General features: G+C 48.1%; 1 protein-coding gene across 4 annotated transcripts in view; it reads left to right on the top strand.

Moving 5' to 3' along the window:
• rg (A kinase anchor protein rugose) overlaps positions 1 to 26,116 on the top strand; it is a 286,244-nt gene that overhangs the window by 247,171 nt on the left and 12,957 nt on the right. For 2 of the 4 annotated variants that reach the window (XM_084601425.1, XM_084601426.1), the window contains exons 39-46: positions 9,619 to 9,721; positions 10,257 to 10,372; positions 11,316 to 11,842; positions 12,276 to 12,348; positions 18,199 to 18,216; positions 23,640 to 23,734; positions 25,546 to 25,635; positions 25,728 to 25,905. In XM_084601425.1, coding sequence (XP_084457551.1) covers positions 9,619 to 9,721; positions 10,257 to 10,372; positions 11,316 to 11,842; positions 12,276 to 12,348; positions 18,199 to 18,216; positions 23,640 to 23,734; positions 25,546 to 25,635; positions 25,728 to 25,905 — 1,200 coding nt within the window. The remainder of the gene's footprint in view (positions 1 to 9,618; positions 9,722 to 10,256; positions 10,373 to 11,315; positions 11,843 to 12,275; positions 12,349 to 18,198; positions 18,217 to 23,639; positions 23,735 to 25,545; positions 25,636 to 25,727; positions 25,906 to 26,116) is intronic. The other 2 variants (XM_084601427.1, XM_084601428.1) reach the window with 1 other exon arrangement.

A 26,116-nucleotide genomic window follows, 5' to 3' on the forward strand; every position in this document is an offset into this window, starting at 1 on the left:
AGGGGAGACGGGGATATGCGCAGGTTTGTATCTGGCTGTCATTCATTCCGGCTCCTTCTCTCCTTCTCTTCGAGGGGGAGACTGCGATGTTTGCCTGTGGATGCACGATGCGTGCTTTCGGCCCATTTTCTCGAAGTAGTGCAGTTGTCACCTTTGCGCACTGACACTTGTAGATAGTGCTGTGGTTAGGTCAGTCTCGTTTAAAAAGGAAGTGAGCATATATGTAGTTGTCTAGCAGGTTAGGATTAGACTCTTAGCGTTTCGATGTACTGTATGTTCAGCTCTAGCAATAACGTGTTGTTTTCCATGCAGTGTTCGTCTTTCCGCGCTCGTTTACCATGGTTACTTACTAACTCGCTCAATGTTCGGTCTGTTCGGCTGCCTCCGTTCGATGTCGCGAATTGTCGGCCCACCCGAATGGCCTGACCCTCACGGTTTGTCACGGTTTACAAACTTTTCTTCTTTGACGTGTATGGTTACCACGCGCCGTCGGCGCCACCGTTAGGCTGAAATCTCACGGTGAAGCGATACGACCAGACAGAGGTTCGAGCGTATTTGCGTCCGCTTATGCGACTGAGGATAAAACGCGGTTCTTGCTTCGCGCTGCGAAACCGCGGCGGCGGCCCCTCCGTGGCAATTAGTCGCGGCTCGTCGTTGTTTATAAAAAGACACCAGCCCTCGCGACGCGTCTCGGAGCAGCCTGCTGTCTCTTTCTTCCTCCCCGCGCGGGACTTCGCTGTGCAGAAATCCGCTGCCACATTCACGCAGTTTTAACAGGCGGGTGTCTCGTACAGCCCACTCCGCCTACACAGACCGCATCGGTATAATGCCGCAAGTAGCTGCCTCGGACGTGTCAGCCTTGCGGTAAACCTGAGTCGTAATTGATCGGCTCATGCGCGCTGGTCCAAAGTGATGCGGCCGCGATCATTATTGGGAACAACTTTTTGCGGCGCTTTGTGTGTGTTTCTGTTGCATTTCTCGGCGTTTTTGCCGTTGCGAAAGCCAGCGCCATCGCTTTCCGTGAATATAGTGACGGGAAACTTATCGTTTTCTTCATATGCGCTGGATCTCTAAATACCGCTGCAGACTGCTCGTGAATTCTCTCGCTGTACCAATCGCAGCAGCTTTGCAGGGGTGTGGGAGCGGCCTGAAATCGCGTGAATACGGTGCATCCCGGAACGACCCTGCTCGCGCCAGCTCTGCAGCGCTCGTTCCGCCCCAGAGTGCCGTCTTTCACGCTTTCTTTGCCCCTTCCGCCGCGCGCAGCTCGCGATTTCGCGCCCGATGTCGCGTCCCCGCACGAGCTCGTGGAGGCTGCTCCTTCAGCCACGCTCGCTTGACTTCTTGAGCAGGAGGATCCCTATGCTCGCTCTGCGGGCTGTTTTCGTTTTGCCCGCGGGATGTCTTTGCGAGTGAGCATTTTTGTCGCGGCGAGATGTGACCGGCTGTGGCCCATCACGGCAGATAGCCGCGACACAGGGTGTGACGCTGAATTTCTTTTTTGCCTTCTTTCTTTTTTTGACGGCTAAGGTCGGTTTCACTTCTGGGCCCTAGCGTTGCCACGTCTGTGCTCATCGTGTGGCGTCCTGTGTTTTGATAGCGGAGGGGCGCTCCACATCACGGTTCCCACACCTCTCCTATCTCTGTCCATTGGTGAGCCGGCTTGTTGCAGAACTATGTGTCATTTCAGTTGGGGTCTGAGGTAGCTTCGGCGGAGGGGGTGGATTCTTGGCGCGCGGTTCTGAACTTAAGGCATCTTTCCAGAACACGGTTACACCACTGCAGCACTGTCCGCGAGGAATGAAGCGCGGCAATGCGAGCACGAGATCGATCCCGGTGACAGTGGGCAGGTTCGTGGCTTTAGTAGTAGTAGTAGTGGTTATTTATCAAAATAATTGACAAACGGAAGTAAGCAGATTTTTGATGTCCCGGTATCTGCTTTTTTTTTTTTTTTCAATTCCTGAAGCACCTGAACGGGGGCTGGGAAAATAAAACGAGAAAGCAAAGTGAAAAGGAGAAGAAATGAAAGACGTGAGCGACATGGGGAAAGGACGGGGTAGAATCTGTTAAAATATAAATCTGTAATACACGACACTGCAGTCAGCTGTAAGGATGTTCGAGGCCCGCCCGCGATTTTCTCAGTCGTGACAGTAATTTAATGTAAGCAGTTTGAAGGCACACATGGCTGCTAGCCGGGCACTGCTTTGAACATGCAACAAAGCCGCGTGCTTGCAATAAAGTTTTTCGTTCCTATAAGGATGGCGCAGTGTATCGTACGTTTTGTCTTTTGTACGGTATCGGCATTGCGCTACCATCCTCTCTCTCTAGAGACAGAGAGAGAGAAACCGTACAACTGTGTGTGTGTGTGTGTGTGTGTGTGTGTGTGTGTGTGTGTGTGTGTGTGTGTGTGTGTGTGTGTGTGTGTGTGTGTGTGTGTGTGTGTGTGTGTGTGTGTGTGTGTGTGTGTGTGTGTGTGTGTGTGTGTGTGTGTGTGTGTGTGTGTGTGTGTGTGTGTGTGTGTGTGTGTGTGTGTGTGTGTGTGTGTGAAAGAGAGAGAGAGAGAGAGAGAGAGAGAGAGAGAGAGAGAGAGAGAGAGAGAGAGAGAGAGAGAGATGGGGAGACATAGTTTGTGTGTACTACGTCCTTCTGCAAGGTTGATGTAATGATTTCATTCCTTTTCTACATTTCGCCTCTTTTCCCATCAGCCTTTGCCGCGTTCTCGCTGCTCGACGCGATGGAATAGAACTGACGAATTATGATATACATCTGTGCTCTTAAAAAACCTCGTCCAGCCCGTATGCAAAGTGGGGCTGGGAGAGGTCGGTCACCGCCGCTTGCGGCGGCGGCTAGCCTGTCACCGAAGTTTTATCTGTTGTAGGCCGTCATTGCACCCGCCACCGCTTTAGTGGTGGACGACGGCTGTTGTTGCGCGGCGCGCGTCTTTCTCTCCCTCTTCCTTTTATTTCTTCTCTATTTTTTCTTCTGTCTGCACGAGACAGCGGAGGTGGCTCAGCTACAGAGCCAGTAGCAGGCCCGTGTATTTTCTTTTCCTTCTTCCTACAGCCACAACAATAACAACAGCAGCCCGTATGCAATAATAATGATTTATTGTCAACAAAGGAAAGGCGCTGTATCTGTCACACTTTTTTTATCTGGACACCTGAATCGCGCCGTAGGGGAAGTGAGGAAGGTGCGAATGAAAGTATTCACGCCGTAGTGGAGGGCTGCGGAGTAATTTCGACCACCCGGGGTTCTTTAACGCGCACTGACATCGCACAGCACACGTACGGACGCCTTTCTGTTTCTCCTCCATCGAAACGGAGCCGCCAGCGGTCGGGTTCAAACCCGGATTCTTCGGACAGTGGTCGGGCATCTTAATCTCGCCATCGCGGCGCCACCTAGCTCGCATACAGTCGTTCGTTCGGCACTCCACTTGTAGCGTGCACTCGTGTCTTCGCTGCGGTCAGGTACATCCATAGAGCTAATACACAAACTCTAGAGGGAAAATTGAGCAGGGAAACGCGCTTCCCACTGGTTCGCCGCCATCATCAAACTCATCAATGTGGCCAGCACAGTTTCTGCTCACTGCGTCAAAAATGAACAAAGGTTCGAACAAAAGTTTTAAAAACCGCTGCAAATAACAACTGTAGGAAATTTCTATACATTGTTTTCAAGTTTCAAGCATATTATATAATCCTTCAGGTACTTTTTTGGTCGTAAAGGAATGATATAGAACGATTGGAAACCATGTTTGCGAGCAGACGTGGCAGATCAACAGTACACACACACGAGCACCCGTTGACATTCACTGTATACGCAGCACTAGCCATCCCGGATAGACCGAGAGGGCCGTTGCTGTGGAATTCGACACTGTTTTGGTTTTTTCTTTTTTAATATAATGTGGTCGTCGTCTTGCGCCAAAGCAACTTTCTGACGTGCATGCGAAGCGCGTAACAACCGCAGGGATAGCTGGCCTTACGATAACAACTCAAAAGCCGGACACCTATGTGATGTTACAGTAGGTACGCGACGCAACATACCACCAGAAATGCTCCAGACGCGACGATTCTGCCGTTGTTTATAGCACCTACAGTAGCTGCCGGTTAACCGCACGCCGCCATCTTCCCGCGATCTACGTTGCCAGTTTCAAACCATCTTCATATGCCAGACTTAACAAGTAAAAATCATATGGCAACCATTAAACAGTATGATGATGGCGGCAATCACGCGGTCACCACTCGAATGCATTGGCTGAACGGGCAGCTTTCCAGTCTTTGTATTAGCTCTATGGGTGCATCGCTCAACCATGCACGGTGGATGCATGATCTGCGCGCTGCAATGGCGCTCACTCTGGCGGCATCTATTCCACGTGGCCCATAGTGGCGCCGCCTGGCTGCCTCCCACGTCGTCTTGGGATCCCTCTCGCGGAATCGTGTCTGCCGATCACCCGCGGAATCACTGTGATTTCGAGCTGTGGCCGCCCGCGTCGACAAGCGGTGGGGCGCTGCGTATAGACGGCGCGCGGAGGCGGCGACATTCGTTTCCTTGCTGCCTGCGCTGCTCCAGGCGTCCGGACTGCACGCCTTCGCTATGTATTGCGTGAAACGTAAAATAACAGAACAACGAGAGAGAAATAAAGGCCACGCGGAGTACGAGTGACCCGCCCGGGCAGTTTCACGTCCTATACGTTGAGCGCGAGGCTCTCTTGCACCCGGTGCTTTGCGCGATTATTACCGGAGGGCTGGGAATCGGTTCCGGCTAACGTGGAAAGCATACACTTTCATAACCTTTTGTCTCGTTGCTATGTTCTGTTTTTTATTTCGCCGTTGTATCGGTGGTCGCGCCCCTGCTCGGTCGCGTCTGCTATGCTCTACGTTGCGATTCTTCGTGTTCAAATGAGGGCAAAAAGCAAAACGTGCCGTTGGCGAATTTACCCAGTTTGTTAACCAGTTTGTATGCTACTTGCTGTGACTCGTGTGCCTCGTTGGAGCAGCGCGCTGCTGTGCTCTTGAAAAAGTAGAACCTTCCTTGCTGAACATGTTGGCATCGTGTGCCTTTCGTTATCTACAGCCTTTTCATGTCTTGCGCTTCAGCTCGTGAGGATGTTTTCAACCAGCTCATCGAGCTCGTAATTGTCGATCTCGGCCGTGGTACATCGCGGCATTGCGGCGTAACGGTCCCAATGCAGTTGTATATGCCTCGATCGCTTTCTTGGGCTCCCTCCTTCGCCCGTGCCCCTCTGTCTGTACCACGGATATACTAGCCCGGTGCATCCTCTCTGCCGCTTTCAAATCCGCTTCGCTATTCTTCGGTTCGTGAAGTGGCCCTTGACGAAAAGTTATTATATGCTTTGACGCACAGCGAAGTGAATCATCTTTTCAATGTAACGAATGGTTGTGAAACAAAAGGTATATTCGAAGTAGCTGGGTATAATATTCTTACGTATATGCCATTGAAGAAGACAACAATGGACAACAGAGAGAGAGATAGAGAGACGACGAAGCTGAAGCAACGGTTGGTGCTTGTCAGAACACTTACGCCTGTCATCAGCTGCTGTGTTTTCCTGAACTAACCTTCTGCCACGTATCAATATGTCGGGCGAGTGTATAGTGTCTGCATGATACGTGTTTTGTGGTCGCAGATCGGGGTCATGGGATTGGAACAACTGAGAGATAAATAATGGAATGAAGTGCATTTGGCAACTACTCTCTTTTAATGAATAGTTGCTCAGAAATATCCTTCTATGAGTAAATGATGGTTGTGTCTTGCCTCTGTTCACCCGTGAGAAAAACGTGGAGGCACAAAAGAAGGTTCAAATTGAATATTAGGAATGCAGTGAGGCGAGCTATAGAAAGGAAGATGATGAAGATGACGCTAAAGGCTTGAAGAGAGCAGACCGGGTTAGGTAACATATACGAGGCAGTGACGTCCCACAGCTGAAATTGAGAAAACATAACTTCTATCCTCTCGTTAATGCAAAAAAAAAAAAAAAAAAGCATCGATGTCTTTTTCAGCCATATCTCCATGGATCAAGAGTCCTGAGTTCTTGCCTCTCTGATACCGCGATACAAGGGGAAAGCAAAAGATTTTGCAACTCGGGTTTGACAACGTTTGACAGTTACGGCTTCCTCTCACGATTTTAAACTCTGAGTACCGGAGCATAATGAAGTTTTTGCTGAAAAAAGGAAGTTTCGCCAAACAAATTTGCAGTATATAGTGGTGAATTTGCATGTCAGTGGAGGTCTTTAGCGTTTAAACGCGACCCTGTGGAGGTGCAAGACGACCCATTTGTCTGAATAAGCTGGCACTTGAATCGATTTGGATGATTGAATCTCAGCTGAGAGTCTTCTCATGAAAAATAGCCGAATTAGAGTGTCTGAAGTTGCCACAGAATCGAATGTTTTTTTGCGAGAGTGGTAATTCAGAATCATCGATTACGTTTTTCTTTTCTTCTTTAGTATTTTGAAGATCTAGCGCGGCCTGATAGGCGCCACGAACAGTGTTCGGTGGAGGCGTTCGATGTTCTCATCTCTGAAAAATGAAAACCTCGAAGATCGGGGAAGGAGGTGACGACCCCCACCCCACTCGCCGCAGTGGGGTGGTAAGGACTGAACGTTCTGCAGACGTCACCGGGGAACTGAGACGTAATGGGTATTTGGGCTGATTAATGCAGAACGTTCTGCAGACGTCACTGGGGAACTGAGACGTTGTGGGTATTTGGGCTGATTGATGCAGAACGTTCTGCAGACGTCACTGGGGAACTGGGACATAGTGGGTATTTTGGGCTGATTGATGCAGAACGTTCTGCAGACGTCACTGGGGAACTGAGACATAGTGGGTATTTGGGCTGCTTGATGCAGAACGTTCTGCAGACGTCACTGGGGAACTGACGCGTAGTGGGTATTTGGGCTGATTGATGCAGAACGTTCTGCAGACGTCACTGGGGAACTGAGACATAGTGGGTATTTTGGGCTGAATGGTGCAGAACGTTCTGCAGACGTCACTGAGGAACTGAGACGTGGGTATTTGGGCTGATTGATGCAGAACGTTCTGCAAACGTACTTGGGGAACTGATACATAGTGGGTATTTTGGGCTGATTGATGCAGAACGTTCTGCAGACGTCACTGGGGAACTGAGACGTAGTGGGTATTTGGGCTGATTGATGCAGAACGTTCTGCAGACGTCACTAGGGAACTGAGGCATAGCGGGTATTTGGGCTGATTGGTGCACGATTATTGGGTCGACACCATCGCGAACAACGTGGATAAGGAAGGACACTTGCTGGTGTTACTTATCCTCGTTGGTGGTGTCTCTGTTATCCTAATAGTCATTGAGAAGATAAGAGCATTGCCCTGTAACTGGCTCTCAAAAGGCCTGTCATTAGACTGCTATAGATGTATAAGTTAGATGGAGCGCCGACTCCGCCGATAACAGAGGTTCGATGTTGCAGCATCGAAGAAAGCTTGGTGTCTATCTGATATTCGGCGTTCAGATTTTGTTTTGCTGCATTTCCCGAGCACAACTCTGCGCGCCGCTCGTGCGCTTGTAAACCGCGCCAGAATCGGCGCTCCACACTCCGTGACTGAGTGCAAATGGACGTCAGCGGCATTTCGCCTGCCCATACCCACGCATTAGCATGTTCTTCGTGGGCGCTGGACGGTGCATTCGGTATACCATTCTGGTTTCTTTTTATTTAAAGAGATTCCCGGAGCTCGCGAGCCTGTATCCACTAGACGACGATACGCGCATGCGAAAGGGACCGAGACGGACGAGAAGGGCGAAGCGAGGGTCTCCCAAACGGCGGCGTGACGGGGGCTCGATAGCACCCACGAGATGGAAGCCGCCCTACTCGAAGAGCGTGATGATGGCCCTCCCGAGAGGCGCTCGCTGGCGTCGTGTTTACACGGCGCGTCGTCACGCCGGTGGCTGCTGGCGGCCCTTCTTCTCCACGTCGTCGTGTACTGTGAAGAGCTTGCCAGGCATTGTATGCATGTATGTGTACGGTTGGAGGAGATGAAGAAAAAGAGAAAGGAGTTCGCACGCGTGTTCCCTTTGGTTCCCTCCTCTCTTTTTCTTTCTATTTCATCTTCTCCGTGACCACGGCGTGGTTCCTTTCACCGCGCGGTCCGTAATTTCATATTTGCCGATGCGTGCGTGCTCGTCGGAACACGCTTGTTTGTCAGCTTCGTAGGGAAGCTCAGCGCTCCTCCTTTAAACTGCATTTCGCTTTTTTCAACTCTGGTTTTACAAATATATGCTCTTTCTCTCTCTCTCTCTCCCTTTGTCTTGCCCTGATAATGATTGTTTGTGCGCGTTTTAAAGCCGGTTGTCTCCCGTCGTGTTCCTTTCTATTGTATCGCAACCGTGAGTACTGCTTCCACTTTGACGGCAATATTATATTCCAAGGAACTGCGAACGCTGCTGTCCGGCGTATATGCCGCAAGCATGACGTTCGAAGTTTTATCCCGCACGGAAGCGGAAAGTCTTTCGTTGACTTAAGACTGCGTGCGCGGGGCGTGGTTTTGGAATGCAACGGATCGGAAGGCCCTTTGTTGCCCAGAGTTAAATGACTGCGTCTGAGTGGCGCCTTCCTGACACCTCTGGGAGGCGAAATGGTGAAGGGGCCGGACGACCGCGAGATTTATCGTTACACACACCTGTTTGTATGCGCCGTTATCTCATACCTGTCGCTACGTTGTGACGGTCGTTTCAGCCTGTGTTTTCAGTTTGTACTACGAAAGGCCTTCATTTCACCACGTGTCAACCCTAGTCCCAGGTGACATATGTGCGACACCATCCTCTATACGACCTGCGATGCGAGGTCACTGTCGTCATATCTCTCTTTTGCGTTCTCAGTCTGCTCGCTGTATAAAAGTGTTTGTCGTGCTTTCTAGTGCGTCACGAAGGCGCCATTGTTAGCGATGCGCGTTTGTCATAGCTGGTCATCGTTCATTTGAACGTTGGATTCGGGTTTAATTGGTGAATGACTTGGGCAGGCTTGCGAGTTTTGTTTGCTCTCGTAAGGTAAAATTACCTGGCGATGAGCGCGAGTCCTCGGAGACTTCGGCTGTTATAGGATGACTTTGAGGGTTGCAAAAATTACAGAAATAAGACGTGTTGCATACATATACACCATCGCTTGTGCATGCAAGGGCTAACATATATAGATGGGCAAAAACAGGTATTGTTGTTATGGGGGAGTAATTACTCGTTGACAAAGCACTTATTGTTCTGAGTCTGTGGGGCGCATTTCGGCTGAGGCCACTCCTAAGACAGACGACAGGTCGCTAAAAACATTTGTATGAACGAAAACTAAAACTAAAAGGTCTTTATAAACAATTATAACCAGTGCAGCCCGTATGTATACTGGGTTCTTTGCACTTACTGAAACAAGGGCACTTGCAAGCTACACGGACAGCATTTTTGAGAACACGAAGGTGCGTTGCATATTTATGCAAATGAAGGAAGAACGCAGTTATGCAGCCAGATTTGTGAACAAGGGAATAACAATAGCAGTAATTGAGTTTCGCGATTCTCACCTTATATGCTTCACCAGAAGCAATATCAGTGAGAACAATTTGCGCTAACAGCGTGCGCTCTTTTCTCCTTCCCCGCAGCCTCCATAATGTTCGCCTTCGACAGCCAGAAGACGGTGAAGCGAGTGGTCAAGTCGCTGCCTTGCGTTGGAGTGGGCATCAAGTACGGCATCCCGCAGACCAGGTGAGTCGCGTTGCCTCCGCACCCGTCGCTTCCCTCGTACTGAACGCGTCTTTTGAAACCCACAGTCGCGAAAGAGTCCCTCGGTATACTTTTCTGCTTGTCCTCAAATTTATGCGTAACGCCTTGCGTGAGAGAGCTTAACATGTCGATTGGACTTTATCCTTTGTGTAAAGTTTGGTATCGTTGGTACGGGGCATGTTAAAGCACATGACAACGGGTTTGGAAGTATGTGCCGCTGCGGCGCTATGGGTTGAGGTCGAGTTATGTATCGGTATCGACATTACATCGCATGACGAAACGGATCGGCTATTTTCTAGCAGTGCATGCTAGCATTTTCTTTATGTAGTACTTTCACAACGTTTGTCGGCCTGCCTCATTGAAAGGGATCAACCTTTCGTCTTCCACGGCGGTGTATGGCTTTGCTTGCGTGAAACGCTAAAGAACTTTGCCGTGAGCGTTGCACGCGCGAGCTCTGCATGCGTCTGTTGGCTGACAGTGGTTAAGTTTCTCCTTGGTTATTTTTTGCCTGGCGCAGGCGTGCGTCGCTCATGTCTCCGCGGCAGATCTTCCAGCAGTCCAACATGACCCAGAAGTGGCAGAGGCGGGAGATAAGCAACTTCGAGTACCTCATGTTCCTCAACACCATCGCCGGTACGTGCCTTTGTGCTTGTTCTGCTCCAGCAAAATATATTTTCTTTCAGCCGGCGCACAGTTTTGAGGCAGTTTTTAGGGCCTGTACAGGATTGGGTGCGAACGTGTCTTTGTGCTAACTGTATTGTTCTCGTTGTGTGAAGGTTCAAGCCAATAGCTCTTCATCGTTATGCACCGGGCCTCTTTAATTTTAGCCTTATTTTGGGGATGCGCGCATTGTGAATTACGGGACTAGTAATGCACACCAGCTTTGCTCGGGCGATCGGTGCATTCATCCTTCTGAGCTAGTCTGCCTTCACTTTGGTAAACTGCTTCGGCGCCGCACCACGAGACACGGCAGAGAAAAGCACACAGCACGAAGCTTCTATGATATTGCTTCGTCATTGCTTGTATTGGTCACTCTCTGGTAGAACCGGAAGGCGTTGCGGCACCGATGAGTTTTAGTTTCTTATTGCGCTCTATCTATTAGCCCGTGACGTTCACACCGAAAGTGTCGTTTTGAAGTGAATGGCTGTGTAGTATCGCCTCCGGGATCCGGGCGAAAAATTCGGTGTTGACGCGGGTTACTTGCGGAATCAGCCGATGACGGCCACTCGTGCATTTTACTTTCTGGTATTATGTCGCTAGAGCTGTCTTTAGAGGTTGGAATCTTCGTAGCCTGTCGGTGCAGGCCAACTTCAGTTAGTCCTCAGTGTCCCCTTAAGTGTCCGTGATTCGTATTTTATGCGTGAAATGCATCCGTGAGTCACTCGAGCTTCGTCGCTGCTGGGACTTACACTCGGAGGTTGCGGTTAAGCTTTACGGACTCTTGGACACATAACTCTGATTTCGGAAACCTGGTGCTTATGCGTAACCGAACTCGAAGCTGTTAGGCCGTTAGACAGCGGCGCCCTCTAGTATCGGTATAGCGAGGGCGTCTTGTCCTCACTCATGGTCCGCACAGGACGCACCTACAACGACCTGAACCAGTACCCGGTGTTTCCGTGGGTGCTCACCAACTACGAGTCCCCCGAGCTCGACCTGAGCCTGCCCAGCAACTACCGGGACCTGTCCAAGCCCATCGGGGCGCTGAACCCGAGCCGGCGGGCGTTCTTCGAGGAGCGCTACGAGACGTGGGAGCACGAGGTCATCCCGCCCTTCCACTACGGCACCCACTACTCGACGGCCGCGTTCACGCTCAACTGGCTGGTGCGCGTCGAGCCCTTCACCACGCTCTTCCTGGCGCTGCAGGGAGGCAAGTTCGACCACGCGAACCGCATGTTCGCCTCCATCGCCCAGTCCTGGAAGAACTGCCAGCGCGACACCTCCGACGTCAAGGAGCTCATACCGGAGTTTTTCTACCTGCCCGAGATGCTGGTCAACAAGAACGGCTACCAGCTGGGCCGCCAGGAGGACGGCACGCCCGTCGGTGACGTCATCCTGCCCCCGTGGGCCGCCTCGCCCGAGGAGTTCGTGCGCATCAACCGCATGGCGAGTGATATGGGCCTCTTTCTCGACCACTTGAACCTCGGGGCCTTCGTTTCGGCGACTTTTATTATTATTCGTCCTAGTGGCGTGACAGTAACCGCACACGACGTATAGACGAGGTCGCGACACCTAAGTTAGAACCAAATGTGAGCGTTATAGTCAATTGCAGCGTTAGCCATGAGCAGCTGGCACGTGCTCTGTTTTATTTTGACATTGTTTCTTTTTTTTTGTTTTATTTTGACATTGTTTCTTTTTTTCTTTTTAATAAAACCAGCCCAGTGGCAGAATAGCTGTTGAAGCAAATTTCCGGCGCGTTGGTTGGTCGGCAATTGTCGGCGTGCAGCTATGGTGCAGGCATCCTCCGCGTTTCCCGAGGAATGTTTAAAATTCGTTTTCCGTAGCGAATCTTGGAATGTCCGACCGTTCCCCCCCGCAGGCCCTGGAGTCCGAGTTCGTCTCCTGCCAGTTGCACCAGTGGATCGACCTCATCTTCGGCTACAAGCAGAGGGGTGAGTCGATCGCGCTCTGCTCTGTTGCTGCATGCCTCGCTACTTTGCGCATCTCTATAGTTATTGTAGCAATCCAGTCGGGCCCCAATACTCGACCTGTTCGGCGACAACATTTGAGTTGACGTTGTCGTTTCCCGACGTCTTAGTTGTGCTGCTTGATGCGTATACCAAGGTTGGTGGTTTGACGGGTGTATTTTTAACCATTCGCACACGAGCCGACCTATTGGTACACCGGGGAACGTTTCTTCTCACAACTAGCCTGCCTGCCTATTACAGTACTCACCATCGGAAAACAAGTAAGACGTAAGGAATGGGCGCGCACGAGTGCTGTTGTTTCTGTCAAATGCGCCATTTCTGTGCGTCTCTCTGTCGGCGGTGTTGAACAAACCGTCCGTCATTGATTGCGGGCTGAACGTATAGCGGCCCTAAGCGATCCGATCCTCCACATCAGGGTCTGTATTCCGAATTTGCGTCGTTATCGAAAGTGTCACTATCTCCCTGTCCTCGAGTCATTTGATTGGCGGAAAGCTGGAACCAGAAGTTGCAGGCACTTCCGGTTCCAGCGTTTCCATCAGTCAGATAACTCCAGGCCAGGGAGATAGCGACACTTCGATAACGACGCAAACTCGGAATACGGGCCTTGATCCCCAAGTTTTCCCTCCCGTCCCGATCAACACTGTGACTTTGCTCAGAGCCGACACTGTCGGTGAGCGCAGTCTTCGTCAACTTTATGTGTGTAGAGCTGTCTAGCGACGCAATTACCTGCGTGACAAAAATCGGCACCGCGTCGCAGCTTCTAGCTTTTCAGAGGCAACGCTTGACCCGAAAGCACAGTATAGGCACGAGTCATTTGCCCGGTAACCGGGGGCTGCTCTGATTTTAGTTTTGACAGAGTGGTGCGCGCTGCACTATAGTGCTCTGCATAAAGGCGACGCCCCCTGTACGCGTTGTTATATATAGCAGCCGTGTCGCCCGCTGTGCTTACCGCTTACAAATTTCAGAGGGTGTTTTGACACCAGCCCCCCCACCCCTGGCTACGCGCCTGGCCGCAGTGTTCCCTTTAACGATGACACCTGGGTCATTCCACGCACCAGAGTTTGTGCTGGACCCTCTCTGGTTATCATCATATAAAATTTGTGGCTTTTTATTGCACCGTCTAAAGTACTGTGGGTAAAATATTTTCCTATCATGTGAAAGCCTTTTGCATTTTTCAGACGAGAAGGCGTGAAAAAAATAAATTACAAAAATCAAATATATAATATTTGCATAGCAGAGTTGTTGTAATTATAATGTATGTGCATTGTGCTTTTGCATAGCGCAGCAAGAAATCGGCTGTACGTCCTTTTTTTATAACCGGTAGTACGTGCGGCACTCTACTTCCGTTTTTTTTTTTTTTTTCGTCTGAAACCAAAAAAGCTCAGTAAAAAATATAGCTGAGCGAAAAACAATAAAACTAGCCATTTATCGGGCCACATTTCATATTTAACACCTTTGTATGAAATTTGTGGCCGGAAATGTGCCAAAACAAACGTTTTGTACCTTCGGATTTTTTTTTCCATTATGGTAATTTTTCTTTTTATTTTAAATTGGTAACTCCATCTTCAAATTACCATAGTACACGTTACAGAGAACCGCTTTAATGTTGCTCATGACTGCCGCATAGGGATTCTTTTAAAAAAAATTCAAGTGCAACAACAATGGCGCAGGACAAGCGCTTGAATTTCTAGAAGCTGTATGCATGAACATGTCCCGCAAAGCGTTTTTTTTTTTTTTTTAATAGTGAAATGATGCTTTTTGGGTTAAGACAATGAACTATAACGACGCAAAAGCACCATGTATATGCATCATATATATATATATATATATATATATATAAAACGGCTGGAGCATGAAAGTAGAATTTTTTTTAAATGACTTACATTCGCACTCGTGTGAAAATTAGAGCCTCACATGAAATTACTTTGACGGTTCAGTAAATAGTTACAAATATTTATGGCAGAAACTGGGAAAGGCCGAGCGCGAACTCTGGTGCGTTCGGCACGACCCACCTCTGAAATTAAATGTCGCTCAAAGCGCTTCTATTGTCGCCTGTCCGCATTACTCCTGCAGTTGTATTTGCTGCCGTGTTCAGGTGGTCAGTACCGCACTGCAGCATTCTTCCCGAGTGTCTGAGCGTTTCTTAACGGTGTGCTGAGCGCAGGTTCCAGTTCCCTCCGTCGGTTTCGGCGGCAATTATGTGTCTCTGTCTACACTTGGTCTGTAGTAGTTGATATAGACCCGAGTCATTGGCATATATATCGGCGTATAACTGCTTTTGCGTCACGAGCTTTCAGAAAAATTTGTCCTTAACCTTGTTCGTATGTGTAGATTCACCTGCCATCTGCTTGCTAAGGTTGGGTCACGGACAAAGCGGGGGAAATTCACCTTTAGGGGTAGTTTATTTAAGCATTCAGCCGTAACTGGTACTCTAAAAGTGATTCGCCAGGGGTTCGTAAAGGTGGCTGTGATGCGCACGCGACAACATTGTGCCCACACCGCACGAAGGTTTCGATATATTGCCGCTCAATTTACTCATTTGCGACATCCGAGTAAATTGACTCACCGTCTCGTCTTCTCGTGCGAAAGAGCTTATTGCACGCAAAAAACGGAGCAACAAGGGCCAAGGCAAACATCGAACGAATGTGAAATATGCTCTTCAGATGTCACATCGAAATATTCTCTACCGCCGCGGTGGTGCAGTGGTTAAGGGCGTTCGACCACTGTGACCCAGGATACGGAATCGAATCGCGGCCACGGCGACCGCTTTACAATGGAGGCGAAACGCAAGGCGCCCGTGTACTGTGCGATGTCAGTGCACTTTAAAGAACCCCTGGCGGTCGAAATCTCCAGAGCCCTCCACTGCGGCGTCTCTCGTAGCCTGAGGCGCTTTGGAGATGAAACTCCATAAACCAAACCAAAATTTTTTTTAATGGTCGCTTTGTCAGCCAAGACGTTTAATTTCAAATTTTAATTTTCTCTTTGTCGGTAGTTCATTCACATCCTTTCCAATCCCTGAGCTCGTGAGTATGCCCTGCCAACTTTGTTGCAAGGTTCAGGACGAGTTTCTCTCCTCACTATAATGCCGGAAAGCGGCAGAAAACTGATGTTCTTATCACATTCACACAACTACTGAGAAACGTCTGACGGCACTGGACCGCGCACTCTGCGACCGTCGGTATTCTAGCGGGCTATACGCAGACATTGCCTCCTTAATAATGATGTAAGAAATCGGCTACTTTCAGAGGTTGCTACCTTTTAATCACTTCTTTCTCTCGATAAAAACAAAAAGGATCAGTGTGCTCAGCATTCCGTCCATTAACGGCGTTTTATATGAGAGTGCAAAATTGATATCGTTGGGCCCCTTCAGGTCGAGCCGATTTTTCATAGACTCCATTATCCCCGAAGGATGGCTCAACGGATGGCAAGAGTTGCTCGGGGCGAAATCTCCTTCCGCCCTGGGCAGCGTGTTGATTTTACGAGGCGCGCGGGCGTGCTTTTTGCGTCTCAGAAACCGTGCAGCGCAGTACAAGCCTAGCAGGCTGGTGTCTGGAAATCCGAGTTCCGCGTGTACTTAACTAAACTCGCGTAGTGCCACTGGTTTTGAGACTGATCGCGGCCGCCCGCGTGCTAGCTTATCATGACGGGCATCGAATAGTTTGGAGACATGAGGCCTATTGATCAGTAAGCAATCGCCGCTAGGGTTTTAAGCGATTACTGTGCGGCGTTTCCTCGTGCTGCACAGTTCTAAGAACGCAGACGACTACACAGAAGGCAGAAGCATGCGCGCCATCTCTCGTTCGCCGGACACACCGTGCCGGGCAGCTTCCCTCTGTAGCGGGATCTGTGAGGAGGAGGCTGAGCTCTTCTTCCTCGCTCATCCTCCTCCTCGTCGTCGGTCTAGGTGGCGGCTAATTAAAATCGTGATCGCGGGGCGTGGCTCTGTTTGCGTTGCGGCCGCCGGCGCCGCTTCGTCGTCGTCTCTGCCGTCGTCACGGCGGGGAGGGCGGGTGCCCTGCGCATACAGTGGAGCTCGCGCGTAACTCGACCTGCGCGCGCGAGTGCGTGCGCGCAGTGCACGGCGTTCGTTGTGGGCGATGAGCGCCAACTGGTCCTGCTCGAGTTTCGATTAGGGGCGCTCGCCCATGAGCCCATCTGGTTTAATGGGCCCGAGATACGTCGTCGTCTCCCCCCCACCGGCCGCTGCCCACATGCGTTGCTCGTTAATGACCTTATTCGTCTTGGGCGCCGCTCATCTTACCTGCCCACCACCACGGCCGAGCCCCTTGTCGGGCTCGTGACCGGTGCCGGCTTATAGCATCATCAGCTTCAGCGCGCGTCTCCGTGCTTTAGTTTCAGCTCTGTACGAAAGCGAAGGAAGGAATGCTGAGTCCAACTCTTCCTTTCGTTTTACTTCTCTGGCCAGATCTACGACTGCCTGAGGTTCGTTCTCGCTAATTGGCCTCCTGAGTAATTCTGCAAAGCGATGACGCCGAAGTGGAAACTACACGGCTGGCCAAAGTGCCGTCTAATCTCTCACTGTTCGAACGGCGAGCAGCCCCGGTCTGGCGGCCCAAGCTTCCCCTTCGGTGCCAACATATCGTGGGACACGTTAAGCGTGCAGTCGCTGTTAAAAATCCGTGCTCTTAATTACTGCAGGGCTAGTTATGCCACATTTGTATCATGTTGTGTGTCACAAGGCTACTCGAACGAAAACTTCTTAGTCTTCGACCGAATTTCACATCTTGGAGTTGCTACTGCGAAAAAATGCTTGCATACAGACGCTTTGTGTTAGATTCAGTCTCGTCTTTCGCTGTGCGCGCGTGTATGCCTGGGACGCGCACATTTGTGTGAGCGTGACAGTGTCTCATGTGGCATGCGTTTCGTAGTGCTTGCTTGGGACGTTCACGGTGCTATAAACTCCAGAGATACATTCGTAATAATATTTACTTCAATATTTGAGACTTTCTGAGTAAGTACGTGTTTTTTATCCGAGACCAGACCTCTCGTCGAATACGTAGCGAGTGATGTGCTTAGCTCCGCTTAACCGCGACGCAAACTATACTCCGTTTCATACATCAAGTGCAACACTACCAAAGCTACAGCGCTTGTTCGCGCTTTCCGCATCCGCGATAAAAAATAGTGCCTGCTCTTGACGAGAGAAAATAATAGTTGCTTTGTCTGCAAGCTTAATACATTTTACATTTGCCATCAACTTCATAAAAAGCACCTTCGTTTTTGTTCGTGCCGCGTTTCGCTGCCCCGCAACCTTGCCAGCTGTGCCACCAGATGGTGCTGGCTGTGCCCTCCGCGCTGTGCATCCCTTTTTGAGAAAATGGTTCTTTGGTGCGCATTTTTTCTATAAGATCCGCTCTGTGAAGATGTCTAAGCATGCGAAGCATGTTATTGCAAACGTGTATGCTCGGAATAGAGCCCGTTTCAGCAGGAACCACTCGCCTACAGAACGAGCGCGTAGTGATACGCCTCCTGTTTTTTGTTTCTGGCGGACTACTTGCGTAGCTTTCGCTGCGTTGCACCTGATGTATGAAACGAAGTATAAAGGGGCCATAGCGATGGATAAGCGAGTGACCGAAATGGGCCGAAAAAGAGTTCTAGCCTCGGCCCCTTGGCGATAATGTCAGCACATGACACTTCTCGCTTAGCCCGTCCTTTCTATGTTTTTATGTATTAGTACACCCTTAATACCTTTGTCGCTAGTTTTTATGGGAGTGTTTGGCGCATGTGCGCTTGCTTTTCTGTTGACGCTTATTTGCTTTGTGTGCTTTTGTTTTGTTCTCCCTGTGATGTCTTTAGGTTCCGGTAGGAGAGCGAGTAAGTTTGTTTCCACGCGCTGCTTCTTTGGGAATGTGGTGGTGGTGCTGAGTCTAACTTAGTAAAATGTATATTGCTGGCTCGAAAGTTCTTTGCTGTTCACGTCACTAGAAGGAGTTGCACGTTTTAGTCTTATCGTGCATGCTGGCAACATTCGAATTTACGTCATGCCGTAAAGTTATCAGAGGCCTGAAAATGCAGCTGTTAAAACTAAAGGGCGTCACTGCGGTCGAGTGTCCAAACCGCACAGGGTACCCACGCCAGGCGTATGGTGGCAAACTGCGTGCATGCTGGCAAAAATGAAGTCATCAAGCCTGGCGCAATGTGCCCAAACTGAGCGCAGAATGCTAGCTGCATCGTGCCCCGAGTGCTAGCTGAACCGAGCGCAGAGTGATATAGCCGAATCCTTCGCAGGGTGCCGAAAGCGAACGCACAGGACTGTCAGTTTCTTGCTTATTAGGCCAAAGGCTCAACCGGTCCAAGGAGTAGCACTTCCTAGTAGTGTCTTTTGGGTAAGGGCGTGCGAATATTCGAAATGTCGGATATGAATCGAATATATTTGTTATTCGATTAGTCATCGAAAAACTGATATTCAAAATTTCTGAACACTCGAAAATTACCGAATACGCCAAAAAATTTTCGAATTCTCCGCAGTTCTCCGCACTGTACGCTTCACCGCTATACTTGATTGCGTGCAGTGAAGCATCCTCAAAACTCGACGGGGCCGTTTTGTGAAGAGGGCCTACCGGACAGCGTGCAAAGCGAAGCACTGGACGAAACCGGGAAAAAATGTCGTTCTTGCTTCGGTTTCATCTAAAATGCAGACCTTGATCGGTGCAGGTGTTTGTCAGATAATATTGCTGTGATGCGAACTGTTTTCGGCAGCTTTTTCAGGCCTATTCAGTAATTCGAGCTTTTGGTTAAAACTGACTTTTTTTTTTTTTAGTCCTTTAAAGGCCGAATTTTTTTTTATTTTTTATCTTTTTTTTTTTCCCTGATATTCGAAGGCATTTTTTTTTTTCATATTCGCATTCGAAGGAATTTTTTTCCCCAATTATCGTATTCGATTCGTATACAAAAATTTCAATATTCGCGCATCCCTACTTGTAATATATATTTTTAGCTCTTCTACTGTCTTCTGCTATAGGCGCTGTTAAGTAACGACATTTAGTGTTGAGCTTGTCTAAGCCCTGTTGTAACGAACCAGGACTCGATCTTGCAAACCTTCTTGCATGCACGGGATTGGTCTGTGATTGGCTGGTGCAATCACAGACCCTTGTCGTATATAGCACACGGGGAATGGTTAGTGGCGAGACGGAATAACTACTTTCACGATGAGCATCACATATATTTGGCCCTTTAGAGGAATGCAGGGAACGCAGGTACGTACGGCTTGGTTGAGGACGTTATATCTATGTAGTGTGGTTTATCGCATGGAGTAGCTTACAACAACTGTGTGCTCCGTAATTTGAAGCGCCGCCATGCGAGCATGCAGCAGATCTAAATTGCGGGAGATTTGAACGAAAAATAAAACAGAAAAACTTTAAAGTATCGTTGGTTGGCCATCACATAGCAGAATACGAAAAGGCGGGATATTTGAACTCGCAGCATAAATTGTCACTGGCGTGCTCGGAAGCCGGCGTGAACGCATAGCGGTGAGGGGAGAATGTACGCGAACGCGAATCCGCAAGATGAGCCTCTAACGCTGTCGCATCATAGGATTAATGAAAGGCGGAGCTTAACATATATTCTTTTTTTATTATCCTTTTCTCACAAAAGTGAAATAGACGTATAAAAGAAAAACGAGTACTACTGGAATTGGTTCTTGCCTGATGTTTCTTATGAGTTGGATGGGGGCAGTGTTGTCATGTTCTCTCTTTGGGGGCCAATGGAGAGAACTCTGGTTAAACTGGATGATGTCCATACGAATATAGGAAGAATAGCCAGCCATCTTCAGTGAGCCTGACAGGACTGCAAGTCTCAATCACTTTATAGAGGGTACAAATGCAGGGTCGAACGGAAGTTGACAAGCCTGAGAAAGAAAATACACTGAGATACACTCACCTGCAGGTAGCATTTGACTTGTGTTGCATTAGAATGTTACATTAATTTTACAAATTAGCGAATAATGTTAAGTTATACAGAAAAAAGCATTGACTTAGCATCCAAAGTAAGCATTTTAATGTTGGCTTTTCATTAATGTGTTTTCTTTAGTTTCACATTTCAGATAAACATTGTTTAATATATTGTTCTAAACATTATTATAATGTTTGAATTATAGCTATAAGAACCACTAAGTCAGACAACTTTTCCCATCGCTGGTTTCTTTTTTTGTTTTTTGTTTTTTTTTTCTTTAATAGAATTAGTCTGCAAATAAATCTCTTGAATTGTGTCAGCCATAGATTGAAAGACACGAATGGGTAATCAGCAAAGCTTTCTGGCACAATAATGCACTCATGGGGCACTGCTCTTTAACAGCTATAGGCTTGACTTCGCGGTGTCCATTCAGAGGTGAGTGTATAAGTTCCATGCATGTCGTGCGATAATATGGAGCTCAAATGTCGCCCTGTTTGTTGTCTTTGCAAAGGGCTGATAGTTTTGTACCTTAACTGGCCCAAGGCGCGCATACTCGAGCAGGGTTGGTTTGCTATTTTCGACAACGTCGCAATTATGTTGTTATAATATTTGATTAATGCTAGAAAAAAGCTGATTCAAAGTTTATTTGTGCATTAGATAAATTTAGAAAAATAAAGGACGTTGATATTATTAAATTACGTTTAACCAAAACAAAACAAAAAAGCAAGTCTGTAATGTTTCAGTGCTGTTTGGGTTCTGAAAAGGTGAATTTCAAAGATAAGATATATATAATACGAAGCAACTTGACCTACAGCTTGTAGGCGCGAATTTCGAGTGTCTTTGTACCGGAATTGTACCGTGCATGCATTTTACCGTAGGAAGATCCTGGCCCTTAAACTCCTCGCCAAAAATGGAGGGAACAACGGTCCCCACCGCTGCACGAAACTGACGTCACGCGCTGCGCTGTGTGCTTACTACGCGTGTATATATACGGCGCTCCCGGGTGCGCAGCACAGCAATTTGTCGACGCGCCTGAGCAGCCGCTGCGTAGTGGGCGCGCGTCCGGTTCGTCCCCTCTGCGTTTTGTTTCCCAGCATGCTCGCAGCGGGGTGTCGGGGACCACGCGTTGTTCAGAGAGCGGGGAATCTCCCAGCGGGGCCAAAGTATCCCGCGCGGTCATCCGTCTTGGTGACTTCCACAGGCGAACGACCAGTCGAGACTCCGCGTTTGCGGCCAGTGCGCCGCAATCGTGTGAGCTGAATTGCCTTCAGTTGCCTGCACTGTACGTGCCAGTCGTCTGCGGCAGTCGCCGCGTCTTTCTTGCGCACAGTGGTTTCTTTAACAGTGTGAAACGGACGATGTTGGGCTGACGTCACACCCTTGCAGCGTGCTTTACTGTTCTACTAGAAGTGCCCCTCGTATAGTAAGCACCGCTGGCCTTGCACGTCATCAAAGAATCCGCAAGCACCAAAAATTTATCCCCCCTTCCCCTCCCCCCTCCCGCACCCGTTCCTTATTTCTAACGTGGACGGCAGTCCATTCTAGTGGTTTTCCTGTGCACGTGGTGAGGCCCCATTTAGCGTCGTACACAATTTGTACAGTCGCGGACGAAAGTGTTATACTCCACGCGAATCGCAACGATTGCATTTTTTCAGTATTAAAAAAAAATATGCCTCACAAAATTGCTTGGACTAGATGGAAAGTATATCAAGGAGGGTACATTATGCATATCTCAGAAATAACTGCTTCTCTGTCGGAAAAATCTGGCGGGCAGTTTTCTCGCAGCGCGTGGAATATACCGCTTTTGTCCGCGGGGGTACACTGCTCAATACCGAACGTCTAGCAAATCTTTTCGGCTTTGTTTTCCGCGCCTCTTGAATGGCCCTTTACCGCGCATCCGTCTGCCGAGGGGACGACTCTGAATGGTCTGGCCCGCTGACTGCGTCCACGTCTCTCTGCATATGCGGCGGCGGAGGCGCGCGCGCGCGTGTCGCACTGTTTAAGGAGGGTCCATTAGGAATCAACCTGTGGGCCGACCTCCCTCTCTGCCGTGATCGATTGAGCGCGCGCCGGCGGAACGCATGCGGTCTCGAACGGTGCGATGGCGCCACTCGCCGTGGGAGCGTCGCGTGCGTTTCCATGGAGTCAGCATAGTTCTATGCACTGCTGCGAGGATTTTTAACCGTGCTTCGAGTGAGGAGTAAAAATGCAGGCGGTATCTGGGCGCCGCCCGGTGACACTCAAACTGAGCGTTAAGAGTGCTGGTAGTAAGGTGATGATTTCTCGGTCATTCCCTTTGTAATGGGTGGGCATGCACGAGCATAAGCGCGCTGCCATGCGTCAGTGCTTACCGGATGTGTTTGTTTATGCAATTTGTTTATACTTCAGTGCTGCCTGGTTTCTGTGCTGGGCTGGTTTCTGTGTTTCTGGCTCGCCAAGGGAATAAGCATTAATATGAAATTTCAAGCTTTTACTCATGAACTTGCGGAATACTGGCGCACTGGTGTTTTTGTGGCCTTGACATTATGTATATTCAGATTGCTGTCAAGGATGATTGCTATCTTCCTTCACTGTCGAGTAAAATTTTTGTTCTGCTCTGTCTTTGGAATGATGTGCCACAAATTGCGAACACCAACATGGATTGTGCGGAAAATTGGTAACTTATAACTGCTGTTTTCTCTCTATCATAGTTTAGGTTTTGGTTCCAGCTGCAGAACAGTACTATGTATATGCGATGTCGAAGGTGCGTTGAGGTCACTTGAGGCACACAAAAAATACATTATGGTCGCTGCTTAGTTCCTTCTAATTCGTAACAACTCTTGTGCAAGCCTTCCCAGGAACTGGAATCACAAAAAAAAATGAATAAGCAGTGATCCTATGGCAGTTTTCTTTTTCTTTCATGACTACTCACATGATCGGGACTAATCTGCGACGTCCCAGCCTGCGTTCAGTGCTTGAAACTGAAACTGCATGGAAAAATTTCTTGCACACTATTCCGAAGAAAGAAACATGCACCTAAAATTTTCTTATTTTGACTTCCTTAATGACATGTGCATGGCTAGTAATGAATCCCCTGCATCCCATTCCCCCTTTCTCAACTTATGCCTTGTGGCAAACTTTCCGAAAAAAAAAAAAAAAAAAAGAATACATAGGAGCGTATGTCTTGATATGTATTGATAGATAAGGTCTTCTCTAATTTATGTTAATGAAGGCAAGCTTCGGCTTTGTGTACATAGTATGATGATAACCACATGCATTTTATTACAGTGAATGCTGTGCATACTACTACTGTGCGTTATCTCTGGCATATGACACCATTTGTTTGTATGAATTATTATTGCATGCAGGTCCAGAAGCTGTCAGAAGCACCAATGTGTTTTATTACCTTACATATGAGGGCAGCGTCGACCTCGAGAACATGAAGGACACTGTCATGAAAGAGGTTAGTGTACATGCACATTGTGCAGAGGTGCTTCATTCGTATACAGCAATGCTAATCATTCATGCTGCAGTGGTACTTTATTTATTTATTTCAGGCAGGCAGTTCAGCCTACACAAGTGAGCGGGCAGTAGTGTAATTTTCACTTGTTTTTCCTGATTTGTCACATTTTTTTTCTTTACATATGTGGAGTGTGAACTAGGATGCAGACAAATGCAGTAAAACCTCATTGATACGCTTTTTTTTTTTTAATTCGAGAAAAAGCGTATTATCCGGGAAGACGTATGATCCAAACTGCTTGATTTTGAAAATTTTAACTGTTGAATGAGGTACAAGGCATTTAGAATTGAGACTTTCACTGCATAAAGTGTAGGTTAGTATGTAGGCATCCAGAATCAACAGTTCCCGTTTTAGCTCTCGCAAAATTCAGTCCATATTTGCGTTGTTCAAAGCGCGGAAGAGATTTAGTAACCAATCCGGTTTGTAGACTGCAATGACTAGTTGAAATCGCTTTCTTGGTTGCTTCTGCATGCTTCGCCCCCTTTACATCAGTGACGTGTGGAGAAGCCATTGCTACGGCTTACAATCGCCGCGTTTTCGTTTATGCTGCGTCCCCCCAGGATCCGGCCTGCTTGTATGCAAGCGAATCGTTGTAGTTATCAAATGGCTCACCCCTATGCAAGGTTTGAGTTGTAGCGCTGCTTCTCGCCTAAATGCTCAGATGCGATTGCAGTCCTGCGGGTGGCTTTTTTTTTTTTTTCTTTATATTGCTTTGCCCAGACATGGCACTGAAAGTGGCACTTGCCATAGAGCGATGTGCTAGCACATGTTCAGCACTGCTGCAGTGCCATTCTACAATTCACCAAACATAAACACGGCACATAAAAAGGAGCCAACTGATAGGCCTGCAGAGTCCCCCTAGCTGCTGCCTTGACCCCAGATGGAGTAGGAAGATGGCATTGCCATGCAGTTTTTGCGAGTTTTACCACTAGCTGGGCATTGTGTGCCGCTATGAAAAGGTCAGCTTCTTCTGCAAGGGTGCTAAAGCTAGCAGTGATCTTTTTTTTTTTTTTTTTTTTCAGCCAAATTTAGCACTCATGTCACCACCAAGTATAATATTTTTGTCATCTAATGAACACAGTAACTTATATTTCTCAAAGCAGCATTCTCAGTAGCTTGTGCTTCAACATCATTCACACAGACAGATTTTATCACTGCTGAAGGCATAATTTGTTTCATTGCCATATGTATTATCACTTGAAGCTCAAAAAAAAAAAAAATGTTATCCCCTGACCTTCAAGTACTAATTTGGCAAACTCTGGTGTCTCAGTGTTGCAATTCAAACCATTGTGATGCTTTGTATTTATTTGTATCAAAACAGTTAACAGTTTCACATTTAAAACCTGCTAATTGGCTTTCTTGAAGTCAGCACAAATTTACTGTGTGAAGAAAAAAAAAAGGATTTCCTGAAGCTAAACGGCAGACAATGCCTCAAAAGGATAAAGACCAAAGCAAAGGAAATGTGAATGTGCTAAATATTTACTTTCAAACAGTAGTCATTGTATTTCAGAGTGGTAATTTACCATGCCAGTAATTTAATCGTATTGGTATTTAATGTGACTGGTTTAAAATTTCATGCTGCTGTGTTCATTTAAATTTTTCATTTGAATTTCACCTGTCCCCCAATAGTATTTGGCACCTGGAATGCTAGGCCATCAATGCATGACATTTTTTGCTTGCACCTCTATCTTTAAGTTTGTGCTCTTATCTAGAAAATGCTAAAATGGTAATGCCTTGCCTTCTTTTCCTTAAAGGCCATTGAGAACCAGATCAAGAATTTTGGCCAGACTCCTTCACAGCTTCTGATGGAACCTCACCCACCTCGCAGCTCGGCGATGCACATTGTAAGTAGAACAACAACACTGAGATGGATATTGTTGGGAAGGAAGGGATGTCCCTATGTTACATCATCATTCTTTGTGGTGATTCGATGCAGAGCCCAATGATGTTCTCACCAGTGACTGAAGAGCTGTGTATGATCATGAAGTTCCTGTCCAACTCACCCATCTGCCACATCTCGGCCAATACATACCCACAGTTGCCACTGCCCTCCGTTGTTACTGTTACGTGCAACCAGAACTTTGCTGTCAATCGGTGGAACTGCAATTACTCTGGTAAGTAGTGATGACCACAGTGATCATGATTGCTATGAGTTTCTGAGAGTTGCTGTCACTTTTGTGCAAAGGACAGGCACAATAGTTAGAACAGAATAATCATGTTTCAAACAAACCAGCAGATGAGAAAAACGAAAAAGGGGTCACAAATTAACTTGCAAGACATGAGGTGGATTAACTTGCCTCGTAATGAATCACTGACCCAACACCA

The sequence above is a fragment of the Amblyomma maculatum genome, chromosome 4 (genome assembly GCF_055883805.1).
Source record: "Amblyomma maculatum isolate TAMU_Amacu chromosome 4, ASM5588380v1, whole genome shotgun sequence".
Taxonomy (NCBI): domain Eukaryota; kingdom Metazoa; phylum Arthropoda; class Arachnida; order Ixodida; family Ixodidae; genus Amblyomma; species Amblyomma maculatum.